Raw genomic sequence first — 20,070 nt, forward strand, 5'->3', positions numbered from 1 at the left:
CACCGCTAACTTATTTTAGTATGCTTTCAATTGGATTTCTCCTTTTTTTTTTCAAAAAAATATATTGATTTTTTAACCGTAACTTTTTTATTTTTTATCCTAGAAAGTTTGGTAAAAAAGAATTTTGTAGGTTTCTACAGGATCTATAAGACTATTAATATTAAATCCTTTTAAATCCTCAGTCGCAAAAAGAGATGACTGTAAAATGGCTGGTAAAGGTGGTTTTTGCATGTTATTACAAATTTTAATTGTCAATAGCTCACTCAATTTTTGCCATAGAAAAAATGTTTGCTAACCCCTTTCTTGGGAATTAAATAAGCTACAACTGTATATTTAAATATTTTTTCGTATCTCTGATGCTAATCTTTCTATTTTGAAGAAAAGGGCATCTTTACCAACAAACTACAAAAACTCGTTATTTGCTTTTAACCCCATTTTTTTTAAACTAATAATTCTAAGCCGGTCAAACATTTAATTACATACCTATTAATAATACATAAATATAGAAGACCGAATAAGGTCAATAACTAATTTTAATTAGGGTGGTAAGTAGGGGGAAGTTTCCGATCACTTTTTCGCTGAAAAAAATAGGAACTGATATTCTTTTCATAATAAGTCACTTAAGTTTTGAGCTAGAGACTTTTTTATTTCTGTAGATAGATATTTTTAAATACTTTAAATTTGTTTGAACAAGTTGTCCTCGAAAAATGCACAGTTTTCCCGTCTTGTGAGTTTGAAACTACAATATTTAGCATTTGACAAAGAAGAGCTAACATTATATAATTAAGTAAAGCTCAGTTACTATTGGTCTTAAATAAAATAAAAAAAACTGTTTAGTTTATTTTTTCAAAAGGTACATTTTTGTTAAACAAAGTTGTTTTGATAAAACAAAAACTTTTTGAGTTATTAGCAGAAAACTGAATAAAAACATTGATTTTTTCGATATAAAACTAACACTTTCGAAAGCGAATAAATCGAAAACTATTAATTTTATCAAAAAAATGTATATAAGGTTTTTGCTTAGAATGAATGTTTTTACTAACTTTTGCAGTCAGAATACAATAAAAAATTTCCACCACCGAGATTGGGTGGCAACCACCCACATGCTAAAAGCGCCTTTCGGCCTCATACAGATTTTGATCCTTGGACTATCCACTACTTATTCTCAAATTTTCAAGCAAACTGATCCATTCTGTAAAAATTGCGAGGTTTTGTCCTATTTTAAGCTTCATTACTTGGACTATAAAGAAAGAATAACCCAAGAGAAAAGGCCTTTAAGCAAATTAAATAATATTTGGAGACACAAGAATATGAACAAAAGACAGAAAATAAATACAGTGGAACCTCGATAACTCGGATTAATCGGGACCGCGACCGATCCGGGTTATCGAAAATCCGAGATAGCCGGAGAATATGGTAAAAATTAATAAAATACGGTATACTTACAGATAAACTCCGTTAGAATTGAAATAACATGAAATATATTTATAAATATGCACAGTACCTACTCATTAAAATTACTAAAAAAACACCAAACCCAAACGTAAGCAAATGGAAGCGAACAATACAAGACACACAATACATACTAAAGACCATTGTTTATAAAAGAATTTTTTAAATAGTCTTTCCTAAACAATGCTGACAGTTTGAAATAAAAAGGAATAGATACTACAGACAGGTGGCTGTTGTTTCTGGCTGTTGTTTCTGCGGCGTGTGCTATGAGTAATTTTTAATATCGTATAGTTCAAATTACACACATACACATTATCTCTCAAATATTATATTACATACATTTTTATTGTTGAAAGGTTTGTCTGATAGTTAACTATTTTGATTGGAAATAAGCCACAATTAAATTGAAAAATACAAAATATTGATAATCAAAATGTCTATCTGATGAAAATCGGTCCGGATTAGCCGGACTTCCGGGTTATCGGGGGCCGACTTATCGGGGTTCCACTGTATCTACAATAAGATTGTCAAAGGTTTCAAATTTCGTACAGATATAATGTAGGTATAATAAATTTCTAAACTGTTGATAATAACAACAAAAAACCCAGAGAAAATCGTAAACTGCGTCGTTTCTATAGATAAAACTAGGCTGCATTCTCCAAACAACGTCAATTAGATTTGAAAGATTACCACAAATTCCGTCATTAAATAATTTCATAATAGGCCTGGATCCCGCGTACCAAAAAAAGTTGATTAATAGCAAGCTGAAAATTTGTTAATAGATTAACGGTGTCTAGTCGGACAAACTTTGATGTATGGGAACACTGGAACAGGGGAAGTTTTAATTGTGGAGCGTGTCATCCTGATACGTTTATGATTGTGAAAACTAGCAGTAGTCCAGAAAGCCACTGCGCATTCCGATTCGGATTTTTTGCACAATCTTACTCAAAAAGCACCCCTTTTAACAAGTTTGCATGTTGCCAGGTCCAAAAGTGGGTCAGAATTTTTTTAAACGTTTTTTTTTCCTTAAATTATTTTTTTTTTGCATCGAACAAAGTTTTTTTAGGTTTTTTGGATCATTTCAAACAGAAAAGGTCTGTAGTGACTTTTCTCTAAAGTTGATAGTTTTTGACATAGAAGCGATTAAAAATTGCCAAATCGGCCAATTTTAACGCTCAGAGACTATGTGAAAAACTGAGCTGAATTTCGATGTTGCCAAGGTAAGAAGATATTCTTTGAACATCGATTAATGAAATCCCGAAGTGTTTTTTGCAATACAATATCGAAAACCCCTTTGTTTTTTAATTGCCAATCAAGCGGGCGCTTGATTGGTAACCGTTGCATGTATGTGTAACATGCGTAAATATATGTGATAATATATGTAATAAATGATCCAAAAAACCTAAAAAAATTTGTCCGATGCAAAGAAATTAGTTTTAGGAAAAAACAAAAAACAAACGTTTAAAAAAATTTTTGACTTTTTGATCCTGGCAACATACAAATTTGTTAAGAGGGGATATTTTCAAGCAAGATGGTGAAAAAAAATATAATCGAAATATTTTTCCGCACATATATTTACGCATGTTACATATACATGCAACGGTTGCCAATCAAGTTCCCTTGATTGGCAATTAAAAAACAAAGGAGTTTTCGATATTGTATTGCAAAAAAACTCTTCGGGATTTCATCAATCGATGTTCAAAGAATATCTTCTTACCTTGGCAACATCGAAATTTTCGCATAGTTTCTGAGGGTTAAAAATGGCCGATTTCGCAATTTTTAAATTTTTAATGGCTTATATATCAAAAACTATCAACTTAAGAGAAAAGTCACTACAGACCTTTTCTGTTTGAAATAACCCAAAAAACCTAAAAAAACTTTGTTCGATGCAAAAAACATAATTTTAGGGAAAAAACAAAAAAAAAGCGTTTAAAAAAAATTTTGACCCACTTTTGGACCTGGCAACATGCAAATTTGTTAAAAGGGGCCCTTTTTGAGTAAGATTGTGCAAAAAATCCGAATCAGAATATTTTTTCTAGCGGATGCGCAGTGGCTTTCTGGACTACAGATCAGTGGCGGCCGGTTAGGGTCGGCAGTGCCGACCCACACATTTATATAGATAGATTTTTTTAATATTTGTATCTGTGAAGTAAAAAAAAATCTGTCAGATAATACAGACTAAATTTTATTCATGGTTTTTAAAAGGATTTGATCAATCCGAGCGTTAAGTGATCCCTTCGCATAACAGACTTCTCAAAAAATGAATGATCCGAGCCATTCATCTGACTTCGGCTAGCCGTATCCAACTCATCCGTAGCACTCCGTAGCTTGACGATTTACGCGTAAAACTCAACGAAATAACAAGTCGATGAGCAAGCGAACATACATTCTCTCCGTAGGCAGGTACGGCATATTTAAATCTGTCGGTCGCTGTTTCATTTGGCATCGCCAGATCGCATCGGCAGAAATTGTCAAAAATAAACACGCCGTTTTACGTCGTTTAATTGATATTGTAATTTTTTTAAGTTGTCAGGAATTATCATTTAGTGGACATGATGAAATGACATGAAAATAATGAAATTGTTTTAGAAATATTTACTTTCTGATTCGAAGTGTATTCGTAATACAGAATGAACTAATACATATACCTAATCAAATAGTTACATTTTGAATAACGTTATTGAATCTGAGATTTAGAAAACCATTTGCTTTTCGCTGGAAGTAGATGAAACTTCTGATTATCATGTCATTCACAATTATCAATTATTGTTGTTCGATACGCGTTACGTGGTAATATTTATGAGAGGTTTTTAGGTTTTAGATACGTGAGTAAAAGCAATAAGGCAGAATATATTTTTGGTGTTTTAAAGAACAGATTAAAATTTTTTGATATCAAAAATAAATTGGTAGGGCAAACTGGGGCAATCTTATGACGGCGTTGCTGTGATATGTGGTGAATTGAATGGTCTCCAGTCAAAAGTTAAAACTACATATTGCATCACAAGCTTTATTTACTCACTATTATGCGCATGTAATGAATTTAGTTTTGCATGATACGTGTAAAAAAATAAAGAATATCGTCTTTTCTTGCCAGTTTAGCTCACCTAAACGGATTACTGCTTTAGAACAAATTTGTTTCGAAAAAAAAGCGAACAGTTTGTCAGACGCGATGAAATTTTAAATCTCGATTAGTTTTATCTAAGCAGATTATCTCTGGTAGTTTTAGTATCTGTAGCAGATTTTCGTGAACAGCTTTTGGAAGTTTTTGATTTTATTATCGAAGGCGACGATTTTGAAATTGGCGATACCTCGATCCGTGAAGCAATTGGTTTGAGAACTTTATTAAATAATTACTCTTTTAATATTCTTTTAAATATTTTTAAGACAGAGTTTGCCTAAGATATTCATTATTGTTCAGAATCAGTCAACTGACATTATTTATTCAAAAAATAGAATACGAAAGCTGGTGCAAAATCTCAGAGATTTTCGTAATGATAGTAGTTTCCAATATATACGCAGTGACATTTTGGATTCGCTTGATATTTCCGAACCATCCCAAAAAAAACAACAACATGATACATCTCTCGAAAAACGTATAGGTATATCTTGAAATTTTGGATACCTACTAATATATGCAAATAGATACTCGTTTTTCGAATTTTGAAGATTTGGAAATTTTTGACCTCTTTGACGATTCAAGATTTAAAAGTTACCTTCGCCAAAGAATTTCCAAGATATTTATTATAACAAGTTAGGTACTTAAAAATTATGCCGATCCAAATATTTTCAGAAAGTGGGATAAGTTACAAAATATGTATGTATAATTCTATGTAGTAAGTACTGCAATTCATTATAACAAACTGTTCATCAATTTTCTTATCACCACTACCACCAATTTCTGCCTCAAATAAACGAGATTTATCTTGTCTCAAAAGAATCAACACGTATTTTCGAAACACCATGAAACAAGAGAGAATGTCAAGTACATCAAATAAAAAAAACAAAAAACAACAAAATCTCCTATGATGATTTAAGCCTTTTAGTTTGATGGTATACTTATATGAGGAGACAAAAAAACCTTGCCGACCCTGTCTCCAAGGCCACGAGCCGCCACTGCTACAGGTTGTTCTTAAGTTTATTCAAGAGCAAACTTTCCAAATTTTCCAAATTTCCAGACGTTCCAAATTTTTAAACTGTTCCACAATTAAAACTTTCCCTGTTCCAGTGTTCCCATACATCAAAGTTTGTCGAACTATACAAAGTTAAGCTATTAACAAATTTTCAGCTTGCTATTAATCAACTTTTTTTTGGTAGGCGGGATCCAGGCCTAAAAAATCTTGTTAGTTTTAGATAAAAAGCCAATACCGGTGTTATTGCATATTATCAATAATTTTCACCGCAATTATCGGTTTGGCGAGAACAAATAAACAATAAATTATCAGTGTGGGACATTCAACTGATAATCAGATTTTATTGGAAATAGTGGTTTTCGATTTAGTTTACTTTATTTGTTAGCATAACCTTCAAGACTGGTTCCTCTGCATTGCGCAACCAGTTAATCATAATAAGATTTTGTTGTGATTTTTGTCAGGTCATATTCATTTTGTGTACTTTTGTTTTGTTTTAATTTGAATTTGAACTTTCATTGACAGGATTTTGCATATAGCTGAATAACGAGAAACGTATACCTACGAATTATAACATATAAACTCGTTAATAGTCGGAGAGATAGAAGCGGATTTTGTGCGTGATAAGTAATATGGAAAAACGATACGGGGATATGTTGAATTATTTGTGTATGGTGTATTCCACGAATATACGACTGTTTTGGGAATATACGACTGTTTTGGATTATCGCGACAACGAATATTTTAGTGTGCAAAATAAGAAGTACGAAAATATTTTGCTCTAATAATTACTCCAATAAAGAACAATATCATTTGCAATTTACTTTCGTTCTTCATATTTTGCACAGTAAAATATTCGTTGTCGCGATAATCCAAGAGGGTCGTATATTCGTGGAATGGGGTATACATGACTTTCCCCAACGGCCGGAAACCAGAATGGGGGACGAGGGTAGTTATAAGGGGTCAAGCGGTTTTTATTATTTATTTTTGTGACGCTCATGATGAGATAGTGCACCAAAATTTGGGAATAAGTAGGTCATGACATAACTAAGTATAATCTCTAGGGGTGGAAGGCTGCGTGGCCGACAAAGGGGTGGGGCAGGGGTGAATATAAAAAATATAAGGGGTTCTTTGCGACGTTCGTGATTGAGATCAATTTTGCGATTGTAATAAGAAGTAGTTTCTTTAGCATGAATATATGCATAACTTCTAAAAAATTACAGTCTGGCGTCACACTTCTATTACCGAAGTTGCGTTCCTATTGTATCAATTACGTTTTTAGTAAGTTAAAAATTAGAGAGCTTTATCTATTCAGTAATTTTTATGAATTAAGTGTTTCCGTTCGATATATGAAACAATATATCTCTTAAAGGAAATGACTGTCTCACGGGGAATGCCGGATTTTTTTGAGGTTATTTTTCCGGTAATGGCATCTCATTAGTATGCTATTAAACGATGATAAACCTAATCTACCACAAAAGACTGGGTGACCAACATATAGTTTAAAGTTCGACAGTTTTATTCCCAGCACACATTTGTTATTGGATCTTGTTGGATAAGTATCAGAATCTGTTAATGGAGAACAATGAGTAATTTGTTTCCTCGTATCCTTGATTTATAAATGAATGATAGCACAGTTTTTTGTTTGATAGCTTTCAAAAAACTTCTTATGTACAGTGGAAAATAAAATAAAATTGGGAAGGTGTCTGAATATTTGACTGAAGGTGACTGAATTTTACTGAACATATTAAAATTATTGGGTGGTCCTAACGGGAATCTAGATTATTTAGAATTTTTTCACATAAGCACTACAAAGGAAATTTTGGTAGCATTTAGATAAAAGCTTTAAAGGGATATGTAGAATAATTAGACCGTAACGGCATTTTTAATGGCTTCAGTGAACGCCTGTTTAAAATATTTGGCCGCAATAATATAAGGTATCAATTTATTTTTCAGAATCGACTTCTCCTTCATGGAGTGCTTGCGCAGAATGTCTGGAAGCTGTTCGACAAGTCGTGGCCGGTCTCGTAGAGTTCATTCACCAACATGGAAGTAGAAAACTGCAAGACACTGCGCACTCACAGCATGCCAAGTACAAGATCAGCATGTGTCGAGATTTGACTCTGAGAGGAAGTTGTCCAAGAGGGACAAACTGCACTTTCGCACACTCGAACGAAGAGCTGGAAAAATATAGAGCAAAGGTAAGCATAAAACAAAAAGTTTATACTTTTAATTACTTTGTCTGCTCTCAGAGGGCCCTTACTTTATATAGGATGCAAGGACAAAAGGGATGCAGAGGATCTGTTAAACCATTCTCTCAGGTTTTTAAGCCATGGCGTTCTTCTTCACCTGGCCCTCTTCTTCCGCCTATATTATTATTAAATGGAGTACATTATATCTATCTGGGTGTCGCATAACATGGTCAAAATATTCAAGTTTTCGAGTTTTAACTGTTTTGGCGACTTCCGTGACTTTTCCCATCCGGTGCAAAACAACTTCGTTACGAACTCTCTCCACTCAACTTATTCGTAGGATTCTCCGATATACCTACCCAGATTTCAAAGGTAATTTCTTGAGAAGTGTATCTGTTAAAGTCCAACCTTCGACACCGTACAAAAGAGTAGAGAACACATAACATCGCACTAATCTAATTTTCAGATTCAAAGTAATGTTGTTTCCACATAAAAGTTTCTTTATCTTAAAGAATGCAGCTCTGGCCTTCTCCATACGTATTCTAATTTCTTTGCTCATGTCCCAGTTCTCATTTAGATTGCAACCAAGGTAGGTGATACTGTTAGTTCTCTCCAATTGTTCACCATAAGCTGTTACCACTTCTGGTTGTATTGGCGTTTTACTAACAACCATAACCTTTGTCTTTGATGTTGTACGATAACTTGGACATATGTGAGAGTATGAATATACTTTCAGAGTGTGTGAGACTGTATGTAGGCCTTTTAGGTTCAGGTTAAAGTGGGAGTATAAAGTATAAGGTTTTATACAGACAATATTAATATGTATATAAAGTCTTACCAAACTGTGAACGTTGTAGATCATTAGAGCCGTGGTCACACACGAATTGATTGTTCCCGTACCACAATTTGCGAAATCAAGTATGGCGTCACTCCCGAATTACTGTTCGTCACGTAACGTAACACGTATTATTGCTATTTCGTTTCAGCCCAAAAGGAAGGCTGGACCGTCCAGAGTGAAGAGATGAGCAGTACCGACTTTTCAGTGGAACCGCTGATGAGAGAGAGGGCTCACCTTTTGGCGGGTGTAAGAGTAGAGAGAGTAAATTGCCCCTCGTTGCGAGTGGTACTTGTTGACGGTCGAACCGCTGATGCTAGAGATAGTTTCTTCTGTCCCGAATCCCAAATTGTCTGTCTGTATGGGTAAGGGTAAAAATAGGAGGGGATAAAATGGGACTATTGAACAGGGCTGGCTTGAAATTTATTTAAATTAAGGGTTATACTAAGAGATTTAATGCAGTAAAAAATATAAGAATATTTTTTTCATGTGAAAATTGAACAGATGTGTTTAGTTTGAGTCTATATTCATCACACGTTGTGGTAATCCTATTAATCAGATGTTGAAGTTCTTCATAATTGCTCGCAATTAACACCGTGTCATCCTCGTATCTCAAATTATTAATATTGACGCCATTCATTTTGATACCACATTGAGCATTATCCACTGCTTTATTGAAAACAAACTCAGAGTAGATGTTAAATATTAGTGGGGACAAAATGTAGCCTCGCCTTACTGCTCTTCGTATTTGAAGTTCTTCAGACGTGTTCCGGACAATCCTGATGTTTGCACGTTGATGCCAGTAAAGTTTTTTGATAATGTGTAGGCCTTTATCATCAATACCGACTTTCTGAAGAATAGCAATCATTTCAGTATGTTTTACTCGATCAAAACGTTTTACTTACTTTTATATTTTTCTCAAAACTATTCACTTGCATTATGTTTTCGTAAGTTCATATGAGGCATGATTTCAATTGTATATAGAATTATTTGTCAAATTCTTCTAACAAAAGCTTTGGAAAACGCATGAATATGGAATTGATACTCATCCTTGGTTTGTGGATTTTAGATGTGCCTATGACAGTATATGACTGATAACATATTTATAAAGCCGTGAAGGAAAATGGATTATGGCGTAGATCATTTTGAGCTTTACCACCTTTATAGTGAACCTAGTATTGGTAGCAAAATAAACAGGCTGCGGTGGCTAAGCCGCTTAGGGAGAATGAACGAGATGGGATGGCATGGCAACACATTTATAACCAACAACCGGATGGAGTGAGGAGAACAGTGAGGCCCGGAGCACGATATAAGGAACAGGGGAAGACGACTTACAAGTGTTAAGAGCACGAAATTGAAAAACCAAGGCGAAGGATAAGAAGGAGTGGAAGCTGATCCTAGAACAGACCAAAACCCACTCTGGGTTATAGAGCCAATGATGATGATAATAGACAGGGCCCCCGAAACCGGGCGTGCAACGCGTGCGACGCACGCGGGCGCAACCCCAAAATGGCGCCAAACCGAAGCTTTTTCAAATATAAAATATTTATTTTAAATGAGACAATGATTTTTTTATACAATTTTAATTTTAATTTTTTGATGAACATCGAGAGAAACCTCAAAAATCAAATATTGTGTTATTACTAAAAAAATAATTAAAATTTTATTTTATATTTGGTGGTAATAATTTATGATTTTATTTTTAAAACAATATAATATCCGAATACCTATTTTGCTGTATCAGTAAATGATAGAATTACTGTCTTCTAAAGTAAAAAATAATATTTTGGGTATGGTATGGTGCATAGTTCCAAATATTATTCAATAATTATGGACTATATACCAGATTGAAGTAATACCGGGTGTCCACTTATATTTTCCCCCATTTTAACTGCCTATAACTTCTAAACGACTCAAGATAGAAATATGCGGTTTTCGCTGAAATGTCTTATTTTAGTAAAAGTTTTGTCCGAATGGACTGAATTTTTTATATCGCTTTCAAATACGAAAAGAAAAATGGCGGATTTTTGAAAAAAACGTTGTTGACTTTTTTTAATGGAACACCCAGTATATTTTTTTGTAAATTTAAAGAAAGGTCATTCACCTATCCAGCGATATAAAGTTTTTCAAAATCTGTTGTCAAATCACTGAGTAATTAATTTTTAAAATGCGAGGTGCAACGTGGATATCACATACCTAAATAACATAACTAAGCAAATTGATATTATGTTATGTGATTTCCACATGCTTGCATCTCTCATTTTAAAAATTAATTTCTCAGTCATTTGACCACCGATTTTAAAAAAAGTTATATCGTTGGATAGGGAAATGACCGTTTTTTCAAGTTTTTAGGTGTGACCATATTTCATGTCGCTTTTAAATAAAAAATGGCGGATTTTTGGAAAAAAAACGTTGTTGACTTTTTTGATTGAAACACCCAGTATATTTTTTTGTAGTTTGAAAAAACGGTCATTTACCTATCCAGCGATATTAAATTTTTTAAAATCGGTTGTCAAATGACTTAGCAAATAATTTTTAAAATGAAAGATGCAATGTGAAAATCACATAAATAATATCATTTTGCTTAGTTATGTTATTTAGGTATGTGATATCCACGTTGCACCGCTCATTTTAAAAATTAATTACTCAGTGATTTGACAACCGATTTTGAAAAACTTTATATCGCTGGATAGGTGAATGACCTTTCTTTCAATTTACAAAGAAATATACTGGGTGTTCCATTAAAAAAAAAGTCAACAACGTTTTTTTCAAAAATCCGCCATTTGTCTTTTCGTATTTGAAAGCGATATAAAAAATTCAATCCATTCAGACAAAACTTTTACTAAAATGAAACATTTCATCGAAAACCGTATATTTCTATCTTAAGCCGTTTAGAAGTTATAGGCAGTTAAAATGGGGGAAAATATAAGTGGACACCTGGTACAAATCAAATACGCCTATAAAAAAATAAATTTGCGTTATGTAGTATTAAACGATAATTCTAAAAAAAGTTGAAGTACAAGAGAGTTTTTTAGCTTTTCACCTAATATTTGACACTACAGGGGAAGGACTTTAATTTTGTAGTTGAAGTATCACAATATTTAAATTTAAGGGCGCAAAATTCTGACAAAACTAGTAAGTATTTTAAAAAATTTAAAAACATACTGAAAGATTGCATTATTACCGAGGGCTGAAAATCCCTGAAAACTTCTATATTGTTTGTTTGAATAAGTTACAGGGATGGAAAAAAAAAGAGAAAATTTAGTGTGATTTTTTATTTTAAATATCTCATTTAAAAGAAACTTTTTGGTTATTGTAAGGTACTTTCGACCCTCGATATTAATACAATCTTTCATTATGCGTTTAAATTTTTAAAAAATACTTATTAGCTTTCTCAGGATTCGAAAAAAAAATATGCATTTACAATGCATTGGCGCGAAATTTTGCTTCTACGCCCTTAAGTGTAAAACACACGAGAGGTCAAGGATATGATGACGGTGCCAATATGCGTGTATGATAAGGCTAGAATAACCCTCGAGCTTTTTTGTTCCACGCACTGCACATAGCTTAAAAGTAGTGTATGATGCTGCTAAAGTGTCAAATGAAATAGTAAACTTTTTTAATTTTGTACAAGAACTGTACGTATTTTTCTCTTCCTCCAAAAATAGAAAGGGTATTATAAAATTCATGTTCTTGAGTTAAATCTAAAACCCTAAGTGGTATAAAATGGTCGAGTAGAATAAAAGCCATTCAAATTCCACGTAATTAAAATTTGTGAGAATCTGGTAGATATGGCACATAATGATACCTTTAACCCTCCAATACTATAATCAATGCTTTAACATAGAAAATAGACAGTATTAGAATAATTGATCAAGTACTAAGTTCGTTAAATAGTAGATTTGGTATTTTTTGCCTGCTTATGATAATTTTTATGGTTTTTAAGTAATATTTTTACATTATTTGACGATGATATTTTGAAAAACTGTCTCTCTTCAACAAAACCTAACTAATCCAGTAAAAACGGAGGCGGATATTGATGTAACTGATTTATTTAGTGAGATAAAAGCTTTAAAATTATTTTTATTATTTGACTCATCAAATCTTCTTAATATTCTTCAATACATATTTGAAAATATCTAACTTCATTTTTGAATTATTTTCACTTTAACTGTGTCTGTTGCTTCTGTGAGAGATCATTTTCAAAATTAAAATTAATTAATAATTATTTGATGAAAATTTAATGAAACATAAGCAGTATTTCATAATAAGTATATTAATGTTTTATTTGTTTTTTTTGCCATCATAAGCAAATCAATTACAAAAAAATTTGAGTTCTTGCAACTTCTTTTGTTTTATTACAAGTAAAAAATAAAAAATTATAGATTTATTTCTTAAGTGGATGTAGTATTAGATTTAAAGGGCGCTAAAATATGTGCCGCACGCGGGCGCTGCTCAGCCTTGCGGGGCCCCTGATAATAGAATTATCAGTACAATCATTAACTTTCATTTTTGTGTCATACTTTACTTGATAACGTTTTATTCTATCATACTTATAATTGTTTACCACTTATATAACTTTATTTTCCTGTTTTCAGAATCGCAAGACGATAACAAGAAACAAAGAGCACCGCATAGAAAATCATTCGCCAACTGAAAAACCCTTCAACCAATCAGAAGACTATTACTCCATCTCTAACACGTCGACAGTAAGTCCAGTACCACTACAGCCAGTAGTCCAGATACCTAGAATGGGGTACGACGTACCGTACCATCCCAATCCAACGTATCCTTCAACGCAGCCCTTTACACAGCCTGTGTATCAACCTCAACCTTCAACGTTTCCTGTTCATGAAATTTATTCTCCTCCAAACCACGGGAACATTGTTCTCGCAAACGGAGGGCAGTATTATCAACCGCAACAAGGAGAGTATCCTTCCATTGGAAATCAACCACAACAGGGAGTTGATATGAAGAGGTCTTGGGAAGTAGTGGTAAGTATTGATATTCTTCTTCTTTTTGTGTAGACATGACACTGTCTGTTTTTTCAATGTGCCTCCAGTAAGTTGTTCCATCGTTTCCGTAGTCTTTCCACTGATCGTCTTCCTTTTGAAGAACCGTCTTTTGCCATCTTTACTACTCTATTTGTTGTCATTCGGCGTATGTGGTCGTACCATTCTACTATTCTGTTTCTGACCCAGTTATTAATCTTCTCTGACTTGCACCTCCGTCGTATATCTGTACTTCTAGCTCTGTCCCATAGTGTCTTGCCATCGATTTTTTAAAGAGTTTTCATCTCTGCTGTTTTTAGCATTCTTTTTGTCCTCTCTGTGTCAGGTCGTGTTTCTGCTGCGTATATAATTGTTGATCTGATGACTGTTTTGTAAATTCTGTCTTTCTACATTTCTTTTCTGATATTTTTATTTCTCCATATAGACCAGGACGAATCTGTGAAAAAACGTCTATTTTTGAATGTGCGAGATGACAGATAAAGTTAGATGACAACTTCAGCAATAATAATTGACTTATGCTCCTTCTTAAATATGCCCGGAACATTAATAAAAAAATTAAAATATTTAAAAATTTCGAAAAACATCGATTTTTTTCTACTTTCTTTGCTTATAACTTTAAAACGATTTATTTTGGAACAAAGTCGTAGGGAAATAAAATAAAGATAATTGAATTTTGTATGATAAACGACTGGTTAAAAATGTCTTAAATTATTACCCTTTCTGCAAAATAGCAATAAATACAAAATAAGGGGGCAAAATAAGCCCGTTTTTATTTAATGTTTTTCAACCACTTTAATGGCACTTAGAACTTTTGTAATTCGCTTAGAAAATTCTTACAACATACTTAAATCGTTCTTTTTTAAAATTCTTTGAACTTTTTTAAAAGTTTAACCTTTTTAAAAACTTTCTGAAGAAAAAGTAGACCATTTAGAAGTTTGCTAATTTTTTTACGTATAAAGAGGTTCTCTATAGTATTTTTACTACAAAAACGTTATTACGTAGGTCAAAATTTTTGACGTAAGAGAACTGTCAAAATATTAGAATGTGACTTTTCATTATTGCTATGTTTATTATAAACACGGCAATAATGAAAAGTCACATTCTAATGTTTTGACAGTTCTCTTACGTCAAAAATTTTGACCTACGTAATAACGTTTTTGTAGTAAAAATACTATACCTATCTAGTACACTTTACAGAATTAAATTCGAATTATTTAAGCGGCTTCAGCACTGTTTTAAAGTTATAAACAATTTTTTGGCCTATAAACAAATACAGTGAGGACGTTTGACTTGGCATAAATTTATTTTCTCGAGAATAGGCGTCTCTGGAGATAAATCCCGAAACAGGTCGATTGTTATTTTTAAATTCTAATTTTTTGGTAAATATATCATACTAGTGACGTCATCCATCTGTAATCGATGATTTTTTTAATGAGAATGGGTGCCGTGTGATTGCTCAGTCGAAAGGCTATTCAATTTTGTATTTACTAATATAAACATTAACATAATTATTTATACAGGGGTTGAATTGAAAAATTTTTTGAATTAAATTAATTCCAATATATATTTAGATTACGTCATCACACCCAGATCAATGACGTCACTGGTATGATATTTATGCCAAAAAATTATAATTTAAAAATAAAAATCGATCTGTTTCGGGATTTATCTCCAGAGTCGCCCATTCTCAAGAAAATGAATTTATTTTAACTCAAAGGTGCTCACTGTATTTGTTTATAAGCCAAAACATTGTTTATAACTTTAAAACAGTGCTGAGGCCGCTTGAATAATCCGATTTTAATTCTGTATTAGATAGGTAGAGAACCTCTTTATATGTAAAAAAAATAGCAAACTTTTAAATGGTCTACTTTTTGTTCAGAAAGTTTTTAAAAAATTTGAACTCGTTTAAAAAAATTTAGATTGCAAAATATTATGCAAAATCTATTAGGTCGATGAAGGTCTATTAATGAAATTTGGTGGACGGTTTAAGTATGTTGTAAGAATTTTCTAAGCGAAGAAAGTTCTAAGTGCAACCAAAGTGGTTGAAAAACATTGAATAAAAACAGTCTTTTTTGTCCCCTTATTTTCTATTTATTGCTATTTTGCATAAAGGGTAATAATTTAAGACATTTTAAACCAGTCGTATATTATCTTCTTCTTCTTCTACGGCACTACAGCCCAAATTGAGCCTTGGCCTCCTTTATTTTTTGCCTCCACCCTTGCCTGTCTGTGGCTGCTCTTCCCCATACACGGACTCCTAAAAGGGCTTGTGCGTCGCTGTTTACTGTGTCTTCCCAGCGCTTTCGTGGCTTCCCAACCTGTCTCTTTCCTTGCATTCTAGCATTCAGTGCTCGTTTTGGTAGCCTATCCTCTCCCATTCTTATCACATATCCGGCCCATTGCAATCTTTGTATTCTAATGAAGTCTGACAGGGGCGTTTCCTTATAAAGTTGATAAAGCTCGTTGTTGTATCGACTTCTGAAGATTCCGTTTTCCCTCACAGGTCCTAGTATTCTCCTTAAGTATTTTCCTTTCGAATGTGTCGAGTTTGTTTTTGGATGTTTCTTTCAGGACCCAGGCTTCACTGCCATGGCATGTTATTGGTCGAATTAAGGTTTTATAGATTCTCATCTTTATATTTCGGTGGACACTTTTAGACCGAAATATATGAGAGAGGGCAAAATAAGCTCTGTTTGCCTGCGTTATTTTCTTCCGTATTTCTCCATCTTCTGATCCATCGGCATATATTTCTACTCCCAAGTATGTAAACTTTTCAACCGTTTCAATGTCATCTTCATGTATAATGTTTTCTGGAACTATATTTCTTTTCGTCTGAGTCATTATTTTTGTTTTTTCTGTGTTAATTTCCAGACCTAGCATTTTTGTTTGTGTTTTTAACTCTGCATATGTTTCCTGTGCTCCTGTTGATGTTCTACTCATAATATTAATATCATCAGCATAAGAGGCCAGTTGAACCGTTCGGTTGGTCAGTAGATTTCCTCGTCCAGTTTGCATTTGCCTAACCGCATACTCCAGTACCAGGTTAAACAATGTTGGGGCCAGCCCATCTCCCTGCTTTAGTCCCTGCGAAATGTTAAAAAAGTCTGTCCGGTGGTTTTGTATTCGTACACATGCCTGAGTTTCATCCATTGTGGCTTTAATGAGTCTTATTAGCTTGTATGGTATTGCCAATTCAGCCAATATATAGTGTAGTTTGTTCCTTTTGACTGAGTCGTATGCCTGCTTGAAGTCTACAAACACGTTAACATCAACATCGTGTTCCCATGCTTTGCTCAAGATCTGTTTGACTGTAAATATTTGATCCAGTGTCGATCTTCCCCGTCGGAAGCCCGTCTGATACTCTCCAATAATATTTTCTGCTAGTGGTTGGAGCCGCTGGTTTATAATATACGTGAGGACTTTATATGCTGTACATAGTAGAGAGATTCCACGGTAGTTTTTGCACTGGAGTTTGTCTCCTTTTTTATAGATCGGGCATACTATACTTTTCTTCCAGTCGTCGGGTATTTTCTCTTCTTGCCATACGTCTTTGATGAGCGCGTGGATGTGACTTGCTAGGTGGTCGCCACCTACCTTATATAGTTCTGCTGGTATTTCGTCAACTCCTGGAGCTTTATTGTTTTTCTGGGCCTAATGGCTTCGAGAACTTCCTCTATGGTTGGAGCTTCTACTCCATTCTCTTCTACGTAGATCATACCCATTTCATCTTCCATGCCTACTTGAGTTCCAAGTAGTGTCTGAAAATAATGCTTCCAGGTTTCTGTGACTTTCTGTTGGTCACTGATTATTTGCCCAGTTTCATCTTTACATAGACTTGTTTGAGGTTTATACCCACTTTTTATCTTTTTTAGGTATTCGTAAGCCCCTCTAATTTCGTTGTTTTTGAAATTTTCTTCCATTTTTTCTATTTGTCCATTTTCATAGGCTCTCTTTTTATTTCTACATGTCTTGTCTGCTTTCCGTCTTGCGACTTCAAATAATGTTCGTCTTTCCCGTGTTTTTCTTGTTTCCCAGGGTGGACGCTGCTGCTGTCAGTACTGTTGTTTTGATATTAGTCCATTTGCCCTCTATGGAGTGCAGTTCTAGCGTCCTTAACTCATTTGCGACTTCTTGTTCGAACTTCTCTTTACATTCCTGAATCTTCAGTTTTTCCAGGTCCAGTTTGTTTGTTCTTTGTTGTCTTTCGTTTCTTTCGTATATTATACAAAATTCAATTATGTATCTTTATTTTCTTTCCTTACGACTTTGTTCCAAAATTAATCGTTTTAAAGTTATAAGGAATGAAAGTAGAAAAAAATCGATATTTTTCGAAATTTTTAAATATTTATTTTTTTTATTAATGTTCCGGGCATATTTGAGAAGGAGCATAAGTCAATTATTATTGTTAAAGTTGTCACCATGTTACCTAACTTTATCTGCAAAATCCGAATGCCACCTCTCACATCCACCTCAAAACAGATCAGCCGTGGTCTAATATTGTTTCATTCAGGCAGCCTGCTGCTTTGTTTGCTCTATTCACTTGTTCTTTCACTTCTGTTTCGTGCTCTCCGCAGCTAAATAGTGTGATGCCTAGATATTTAAACTCCATCACTTGTTCTATTATCTGATCAATCTTATCTTTGGTATTTCCTCTGATCCAAAGTTTTTTATTTTCTGTACATTAATATTTTTTTAAATGTGGAAAATAGTGTTTTTACTTATATTGCGGTGATAGGTTGGAAATAATAATATATTCATTTTAAGAACTTTTATAAAACCATTGTGATCACCTGTAATGTTTAACTCAGAGTTTAAGGATTGCTTATAACTCAGAAGTATAATAAAAACTCTGTTATTGTATCAATATTTCTTCTATTTAGATATTTTTAGTAATTATTTCAACGTGTTTAATTTGCAGATGTCACAGATAGCCAAAAACCAGAACTTCAACCAACAACCCAAACTGAACAGAAGCTCGACCAAGAGCTTAGCCGAGCTACACCAACGAAAACAAGAAGTAATTTCTCAGTTAGAAAAGGTAGTAGGCAAAAACGCTGCTACTGAGATTTCCAACCACGCAAGCACACTGGCTAGACAAGAATCGCAACACGACTTAGAGAGCCCAACGTCACCGTATAATTTTTGGCCGCATATTACCACGTCCGGTCCTACGTTCGTTAGATCAGACTCGATTTTGGCGGCAGATGATGACTGCGTTCCGTATGACTCGCCAGCTATTAGTAAATATGGACCTATTTCGAGGATGCATAAAGATAATGGAATCAATCAATCCGTGGGTGGTCAGTTCAGAGATAATCAAGCTTTGGTAAGTATATTTTCTTACTTATTCGGTAATTTTCCATTTTTACCGATAGATGCGTGGCTACCATCATTATTCTTCTTACTGCTACTTTAAGCAGATGGCTTGATCCTCATCATCGTTCAATCTTCGCTTCTCCAGTGCTGTGCATAGATCTCCCACATAATTTTCCATCTGTTTCGATATTTTTTTCTCTTGCATCCAATTCCTATAGAAACGTTTAGATCGTGAACCCAACATGTTGGTAAACGACCTCTGCTTCGATAGGCGTCATCTCTTGGTCTCCATTCCAGTATCGGCTTTGTTCGTCTGTTATCTGTCATTCTAGCTACGTGACCTGTTCAGTTTCATTTCATTGTTGCTATTCTCTCTACTGCATTAGCCACTCATGATCTTCGTCGTAACTGGCGGTTTTGGATCTTGTCTCGCAGTGAAACGCCCAACATAGTACGCTCCATTGTCCTTTGAACCACACGGATCTTTTCAACTATTCTCCGTGTCATGGTCAACGGTTTGGTTGGCTTTCCCTATGAGAATCTCTTGACCTATAGTCTGTCCCACCTTGACTTTACAGTACACGAACATACGGCAATACAATCTTTATGGGAGTTTTTAGCGCGACGATGCCGATTTTCTTTAAAATAATTTTCAATCGGACATTACCAAGGTCCTAAAAATGTTAAATTACTAACCCGTTACAGTCAAGTAAAACAATATTTTTCATTGTTTTTTTTTGTGAGTGATAGTCATGTTCGAAAAGTAATCAGCAATTTTATAATCGATATGCGTAATACCTTTTTTTGGTTAAGAATGGTAGAGTATTCGACATTAAAAGTGGATGTTGTTCTATGGTTGTTAATTTATGTATTGACAGTATAGACAGTTCTGAAGTAATGTCAAGAAAAATATAAAATAGATTGTCAGTCAAGTTTAAGTAAAGTTTTATATTGTCCTACCAGGTCCTACAGTTGAGAATAAATAAAGTATAATTGTTGATGGTCAATTCACCTAAATTAAATTATACAAAGAATATTAAATAAGCTTAAAATTATTACTGATAACATTGTATTGAGTAACTCATTGCTTATTTGGAAAATTTGGATCCTAATTGCAGTTTGTTATTCTTAATGAC

At 33.8% G+C, this 20,070-nt stretch overlaps 1 protein-coding gene across 3 annotated transcripts in view; it reads left to right on the plus strand.

The window, feature by feature from the left end:
• Nucleotides 1-20,070, plus strand: part of LOC114328037 (roquin-1) — a 143,279-nt gene that overhangs the window by 110,837 nt on the left and 12,372 nt on the right. For all 3 annotated transcript variants that reach the window (XM_028276778.2, XM_028276776.2, XM_028276779.2), the window contains 3 exons: nt 7,536-7,780; nt 13,205-13,600; nt 18,537-18,944. In XM_028276778.2, coding sequence (XP_028132579.1) covers nt 7,536-7,780; nt 13,205-13,600; nt 18,537-18,944 — 1,049 coding nt within the window. The remainder of the gene's footprint in view (nt 1-7,535; nt 7,781-13,204; nt 13,601-18,536; nt 18,945-20,070) is intronic.

The sequence above is a fragment of the Diabrotica virgifera genome, chromosome 9 (genome assembly GCF_917563875.1).
Source record: "Diabrotica virgifera virgifera chromosome 9, PGI_DIABVI_V3a".
Taxonomy (NCBI): Eukaryota; Metazoa; Arthropoda; class Insecta; order Coleoptera; family Chrysomelidae; genus Diabrotica; species Diabrotica virgifera.